Source organism: Mytilus trossulus, chromosome 3 (assembly GCF_036588685.1).
Source record: "Mytilus trossulus isolate FHL-02 chromosome 3, PNRI_Mtr1.1.1.hap1, whole genome shotgun sequence".
Classification (NCBI taxonomy): Eukaryota; Metazoa; Mollusca; class Bivalvia; order Mytilida; family Mytilidae; genus Mytilus; species Mytilus trossulus.
Genome location: NC_086375.1, coordinates 15,510,066 through 15,517,802, shown reverse-complemented (window position 1 = coordinate 15,517,802; position 7,737 = coordinate 15,510,066). Strand labels below are relative to the sequence as shown.

The following is a 7,737-nucleotide window of genomic DNA, read 5'->3' as shown; positions in this document are numbered from 1 at the left end:
AGTTTTGGGCATTGTTAAAAGTCCTTGGCCAGGTGTGCTTTGCTATTGTTATATCTGGGTGGTATTTGGACACATCAATTTGTATGCCATAATCACATGACGTGATGTAAAGTGTCATTCATACTCCACCAACAAACATATGTATCGGAGACTTTTTTTTATAATGTTAACGAGATTGACAAGAATCCATTAGCAATTTGAATGTATAAAAATTCGAACAAAATACCACTCTTTCTTCATAAGTCTTGGGTAAACAGTAAATTAGATTTTGTATCTCAGAACGAAGTGTCTGAGGATAGGGGACCAGTGTCTGACACCACCACAGAAGGATGATCTAAGACTAAGTAAACAGTAGATGACATCGGACTCGTGGTTGAGGTTCAAATTAACAATTTTATTTATAAATAATGAATATGGGACTCATTTGTTTCTTTTTATGTTAGTTATGGCACGTGGAATGATAACTTGAAAATCTCTTTACTGGAGAGCTGCGGACCGGGGTTTGAAACAATTATATATGAGTGCCATCATATGATGATCGATGGCACAGTTGCTTTGTACTATATCACAATAAGAATTTCATTTGTTAGATCTTATATATTTTGTATTCTGTTTCAGCTATATATATATTGATTGTTGTTTGCTTAACGTCCAGTTGCAAATATTTCATGCATATTCAGGACGACAGCTAAAGAAATGTATGTCTACTAAAGTTTTTATGAAGTAATGTTAATCCTTTAAGGTTCCTGGAATTGTTTCTGATATAAATCGTATGTAGCTGAATCTGTTTGAAAATGAAATTTGAAAATGGAAACAGAAAAAAAAAGATATTTGCTAAAATGTATGTTGTGAGCTAACCCCTCTATATCTACGAGAAGTACAACACAAACAAACAAGCTGACAAGAAATCTCTTTTTTTAGTTTTTATTTACTCAGGGTTTCCAATATTAGGTATACAAACAAGATGGCCTCAGAAACTGTTTTCCTGTATGTTTACCAAGTTTGAATGACTGTTTACCTTACTGTTTGACAATGATTATAGTGGTGTTAACAACTCTTTCTCTCTCTCCTTTCCTTTCTCTCTCTCTCTCTCTTTCTCTTTTCTTTCTTTCATAGATGTTCCATACATGCTTTTTTTCAAGAGAAGTTTTATTTATTTGCCTACGAAACCTTTTCAAACTAAATTAATGATTGGGACCAATAAAAAACATATAACAGGAATTCATATTCTGAAATTTATTCATTTCAGTGAATCTTCATTGACGTGTAAAAATCACATCGTCCTACAATCAGATTACCTGTACGTCAGGGACCGCAGGTAAACGGCGTGATTTTTCATTATCGTCTGCTCGATGGCATACGTTTCATTTGTTCCATCCCAAGGGTTTATCGGCACTTGTAGAAATATGCTTCATGACAATTTTATATTAAGTAAATTTCATTTATTAAAACTCTCTAGAGAGGTACCGAGAAGAAGTTGCAATAATCTACCTGTCTATATTCCTCCTATTTCGGCATCCCTCTTTGAAGTTCTTAATTGCATTTGTCACAATCATCAGATCGTACTTTTGTTGATTAAAAGTTATAATAAAAGTGATGCAAAAGCAATAATGCATAATAATTGTTAAAAAAGCACGTTATATTATCAGGATAAATAAATACTGCTTTGCACTAATTGCCCAAATGCTGTCTGCTTTTGTTTATTTTTACGGTGTTTGGACATCGTTTAGGACATTGCATTGTGTGTTAATTTCTGCTGTAAAATAAAGAAAATTTACCACATAAGTGGTGATTAATAAAGATAAAAGAAGGGGGGTTTATAACAACCCTCATAAAGAAATTGACTAGTTTATAGATGCCGACTAATTAGCACTCTGAAGATAAGTAGGACTGGTATGTGTATACCTGAAACACAGGTGTGTGTTTATATTTGGCACTTTTACTGGTTCTGGGAACTTTGTTGTGCCCCTTTGTTGACAAATTAAGTTCTTATTTATTGTTTGTTTAAAGTTAGAGAATTTATAAAAAGGCATGCAATTCTTATGCAAAGAAATTTAGAAAATGAATTCAAAGAAATTTAGAAATTAGAATAAACTATGGCTGTCATGGTCTAATATCGAAAGATGTCTTGGTGACTTCCGATATTTTCCTCAAACTATTGAAGTACTACTATTATATTAAACATCATACCTCTTTTGTTAAATATGTCTGTAACTTTTTGGATTCTGCTAAGAGAAAATTAGCAAGAATCAAAATTATATGTGTCAAAAAAAGAAAAGAGATATAATTGAAAATACCTCCTTTTTAATACTGATTGTCCGAATAATTCTTGGAATTGGAATATTATTATAAGATATTTGCTGATTGATTTATTTAATGACCCTTTTTTAAACTATTTTTTTATTATTATTTCATTACGGTTGGCAATTTATATATATTTATTCGTTCTGAAAACTCAGCAATGAAATCCTCTAAACAAATTCAGTTTAGTTCCAGGACAATTTACCAATATTTCTGGGAAAACTATGACAATCAAAAATGATGGAAGACCTATAATTTTTGCTTTATTTGGAATGTTATTGAATTTAACTGACAAGATAAGAGCGTAGCACCTGGACAATCTACAAGGCTACCTAGAAACCGTTTCATCAAGTTCTAATTGATTACAATATTTCATAAATGATCAGATTAGAATAAAAGCCTTTTCCGTACCATAATGCTCTCGGCCTTCATTTATATTTTTAATCGGAAATCGTTTGGATTGAGTAAAAAAACTGTATTAAATTACTCTTTTACATTGTATTAAAATCCTAGAGATGAAATTTTACATGTTAATTGACTAATGAATTAATTAAATCATTAACTAGCTCCTGCGCGGAATCTTATATTTTTTCCGTAAATTGCCCAAAAGAAACCTACCTGTGCTTATCATATTTTTATCATTGTTTTATTGAAAACGACATGAAAATTTCACTTTTTATATTTTTCTTATCGTTGAATTATTTACTGATGATCAAATTTAATTTTTTATTGATGAATACAATATTTTATCAAGGTGTTAAAGTTGTAAAACCCTTGTGTCCGAACCATAAAAGGTAAATTCTGCATAATCCCAGGTGCAGCACTTGAAATGTTTAACAATCACATTCAATTTATTGATAAGCGACGAGTAAACTGATAGATTAACATGATATTATAAAAAAACTATTTACAACAATTAAAATAAACTTTGTAACAATTAAAATCTATAATTCTACTTATAAAAATAATTCATTAAAGAATAAGTAAATTCACCTTACTCAAACCAAATATTTAATTAAAATTTTTTGTCCATAGAAAATATACAATTCAAAAAATTTGAAGCGATTTTTAGTACTTTTTGAATTTTATTTTCTAGCATCGGTTAAACAAAAAAATACTTTACCTGAACAAAGATTGGTCGCGAGACATTGTTAATATTTTTCCACTAAAATAGATGATGGACATTTTCGAGTGATAAGAACCAATATTGAGTTCAATAAGTGGGCGGGGCTTATAACGTTCCTCTATAACAGTTGACACTTATCAACTAATTTGCATAAGTGGGCGTAGTGGAAATTTGACTAGAACCAGGTATATTTACCCAGGGTCAATTCAGTTTACAGATATAACCAAGAGTGTTTTACAACTATTTGTTGGTAATTATGTACGAGAAACAAAGTTTGGATTGCCCGCAGTCGGGAGACTATTTGACAATGTTGTCAACTAAGTCTCCATACGACCCCAGTTGCAGCAGTGGATATACTATGACATCAATGCCAAATATGAACAGTTATGGGACTATGTCTATGGGATCTATGGCTATGAGCAATATGAACTATTCTCCTCCGAACATGGGAGGTATGCCACCGCAAGCAATGTCCAGCATGGGTATGGGTATGCATGCAGCATCCATGCCACCCGGTATGAATTCTATGAATTCAATAGCTTCAGTGAATGGAATGGGAAGTCTACCACCAATGAACGGCATGACGAGCCCTATGAGAATGGAATCGTTTAACAGGGCCCAGGCTATTAACAGGGCACGGGACAAAACGTATCGTAGAAGTTATACACATGCAAAGCCGCCATATTCTTACATATCTCTGATCACTATGGCTATTCAACAGTCACCGAACAAAATGTGTACGCTTAGTGAAATATACCAGTTTATTATGGACTTATTTCCGTTTTACCGTCAGAATCAACAGAGATGGCAGAATTCTATCAGACATAGTTTATCTTTTAATGACTGTTTTGTCAAAGTTCCGAGAACACCAGACCGTCCTGGAAAAGGCAGCTACTGGGCTCTTCATCCCGACTCAGGTAATATGTTTGAAAATGGATGTTACCTCCGACGCCAGAAACGCTTCAAATGTGTAAAGAAAGAAATGATGAGGCAGTCATGTTCAGGAGATGACGATGACAGTTGTAAATCGCCCGACAGTAGAGATGGATGTTCCCCATCACCACCACCACCACCACCACAAAATCACGTACCGTCAGGACATGAGATTCCGGAAACTAAATCGGAACCATTGAGTAATGAACATAGTGCGCCAACACCCGTCCAGCAACATGAACGCCACGATATGACCCCGAACATTCGACATATGCAGCATGATATAGTTTCGCAGGGGTACAATCATCCAGCCGGACATCCCGCCGGACACTTAAATCATCCTCACTCATTTAATCATCCGTTCTCTATAAATAGTTTAATCACAGACAGTGCCAAAATGGACATGAAAATGTACGAAATGCAGGGATATGGAGGTTACAATCCCCATGCTATGGCGCTACCGCCAATGACTAAAGACTTATCACATATGCCTGGACCGGACAATAATGGCTATTACAAGACATATGCACCTCATAGTGTGGGTAGTTTATAGAGAAATAACATTCAATTTTATAGCTGTTAACCAAAGATTTATCAACAATTTGTGTTCTGCGTTAGCGATGTGTGCTTCTTGTTTTTTCTTGAACATAGCGAGCCGCCGGTGAACAAAAGTTTGTATATTTTTGCTTTTTGTCCTTTAAGAAGTAGAGGAACTATTCAGAGACTAAAGAGATAGAGTGCTTTTTCTCTTAACTATAAAATAACTATTTGATGGAAAAGTGATATTTTATTAATGTAGAAAATGATATTATTTATTGAACAGTGACACAGAATATCGTTTCGTAAGTTATTTTGTAAAATTATTAAATGTAGAAAAAGATATTTTCATGTAGATGTTGAAATATATTATTGAAACTTGATTGCTATTTATTTATTTGAAACACACATACTTATATATATCAAGTTGGAAAGATATGGAAATATTTCTTAAAGAATACATAAGAATTTAAAACGTTTAGATATAAAAAATAAATAATAATTTAATTTGAAATTATATTTCGTAGCTTATTTATAAAAAAAAAATTGAATAGAAAGGAAATTATCATTGGAAATTTATCTCTTAACTTCCTGTTTACAACTTGTTTCAAATTTTACAACTTTAGAAATATTTCAATTTCTTTCCAACGAAAAACTTCACAGAATGGCGCCACTTTGTGTGAATCCAAGCTATGTCCAAGGCCTATCTATCCACGCTACGATTTGTCATGTACCCGTCCGTAATATCAGTTACTGGCGACTAGCGGGATATCGTTGCTACGCACACTAAGACGTTTGATATTTTATCTCCGTTAGAAGGAGATAGGAGTTTCGTCATTAATTCACGTACCTGCCACAAGTTTTAAATTTAATCATTTTGTTGTTAAAAAACGGGAAAATATTTTCGTCTTATACAACATCTTCCACTTAAGAAAAAGCAAACTCTGTCATACTTCTGTTTCCATTCGGAAAAAGGTATTTGATATGTTTTGAATTTTCGACAATACAAGAAATTTCTTTCCAATTAGATAAATATTTTCTCACATCTGCATCGGAACATAGATCCTTTACCATTAGTTTTAAGCTGTTTTAATGTACTGTTTGCTTTAAAATTACTTAAGTTGCCGTACACCTGGTCAAACTGTATAGATATACATAGAAAAAACTAACTTCAGGGCACTATGGGCGGATTTTCGGTCTTTAGTTAGATTTTACAGGTGTTGAATGTATTACATGAGGTGTGATTAGGTGAAAGTTTTTGTATGTGTTATACTTTAATGTTGTCAAAACTATCATTCTTCTTTTAAATGACATTGGAAATTTAATCATTTATTTGACAATAAAATAATTCTCTAATTTCACGATGTTTATATTAAAATTTAAACTTTAACCACGATGAGAAACCGATTTTTGTCAGTGACATAAAATTTCTTAAAGAAATATTTATAAAAATCTAAACATGTTTTATTTTGATATAATGTTACAGGAAATTTTAGCTCCTATCCTGCTTTAGTGAGAAAGGACTTTTATTTTTATAGAAACAAAATTCTTCATTTAATTCATTTTATTTTTGGTCAATTATTAATTCAAATATGGACCAGTGCTAAAATACAATTTTGTATAAAATAAATTTTGCAGATATTCAAATATTTTAGATTATTTACTGAATATTGCATGTACTAGTTATAATTCATATTTTATTTCATGTAATAAGTTAAATTTTAAATAGGTCTACCAACAAGAAAATGAAGTTTATAATCATTACTATTTTTTCAACAGCAAATAAAAACAAAAATCTTAAAGCGGTTACATAAATGAATACAATTTCAGTTTCAAGCACTTTTAAAAAATTAAGAAATTATTTAAACTGAAAATTGATTATCTGAAATTTCAAAATATGGATTTATAAGGTTTAATTCACAATAGTTTTGTATTTTAAAAATATCAATTTAATAGCCGATTATTTTACCATGTGATACGTATTTTTTTTAAATATATGCATAAGTAATTTGATAGATAGGTTGTCATTGATATTTCACTCCTTGTATGACAGTACAAAATGGAAATGTAACAGTATACACTTCTGCAAAAATCTTCTATATGATTAGAGCATGGAAGTATTATATTGACAATATAATACTTCCATGATTAGAGGTATATTGGGTATACACCAATGACGCAACAAAACAGAGACACACACCAATCAAGATATATAGATGTCAACATGCGGTCTTCAACAAGAAAACTATTACGGTTTTATGAGACTAGCGTCCAGTCTTTTTTCTCTGGTTTGTCATTCGATTCTTTATATTTTGAAGGTATACGTTATTTGGGTTTCGTCCTACATTGTATGGAAAAAAAATATTTGGTATACTTTTGCAATATTTGTTTCTTTTGGTTCGTTTGGTTTCACTATACGAATCCTTGGTTTTACTCTAGAGGTGTATGTTTGTGACATTGTTGATTTGTTTCCTTTTCATTCTTGTATTCTCAATACTTATAGTCTACACCATTATTATTCACATATAAAAAAAACACATGTCAAAGAAAATATTGAGAAACAACATGCTGTCTAAAAAATTATTGGCTGTTCTCGATCTCAAACAATGTCTTTAATGATAACCCAATTGTTTTCTTGTTAAGACACTTGTATCGTGAGCCTCAGTTTTATAATTCGTGAGCTTTAGTTTCATGATTCGGGGAGACTACTGGTAAAACACCAGATATATGTAGACTTTTCACCTGTTGGTGACCTTCTGCTGTTGTGTTTTTTTATTTGGTCGGGTTGTTGTCTCTTTGACACATTCCCCATTTCCATTCTCGATTTTATTTTCATTACT

The 7,737-nt window shown here is 31.9% G+C and overlaps 1 protein-coding gene across 1 annotated transcript; it reads left to right on the top strand.

Moving 5' to 3' along the window:
- The first annotated feature begins 3,612 nt into the window (after positions 1–3,612).
- On the top strand, positions 3,613–5,280 carry LOC134710243 (hepatocyte nuclear factor 3-beta-like). Its single transcript, XM_063570518.1, has one exon. It carries the CDS (start codon positions 3,684–3,686, stop codon positions 4,911–4,913), a length of 1,230 nt encoding a protein of 409 aa, XP_063426588.1. The 5' UTR covers positions 3,613–3,683; the 3' UTR covers positions 4,914–5,280.
- Positions 5,281–7,737: the final 2,457 nt, after the last annotated feature.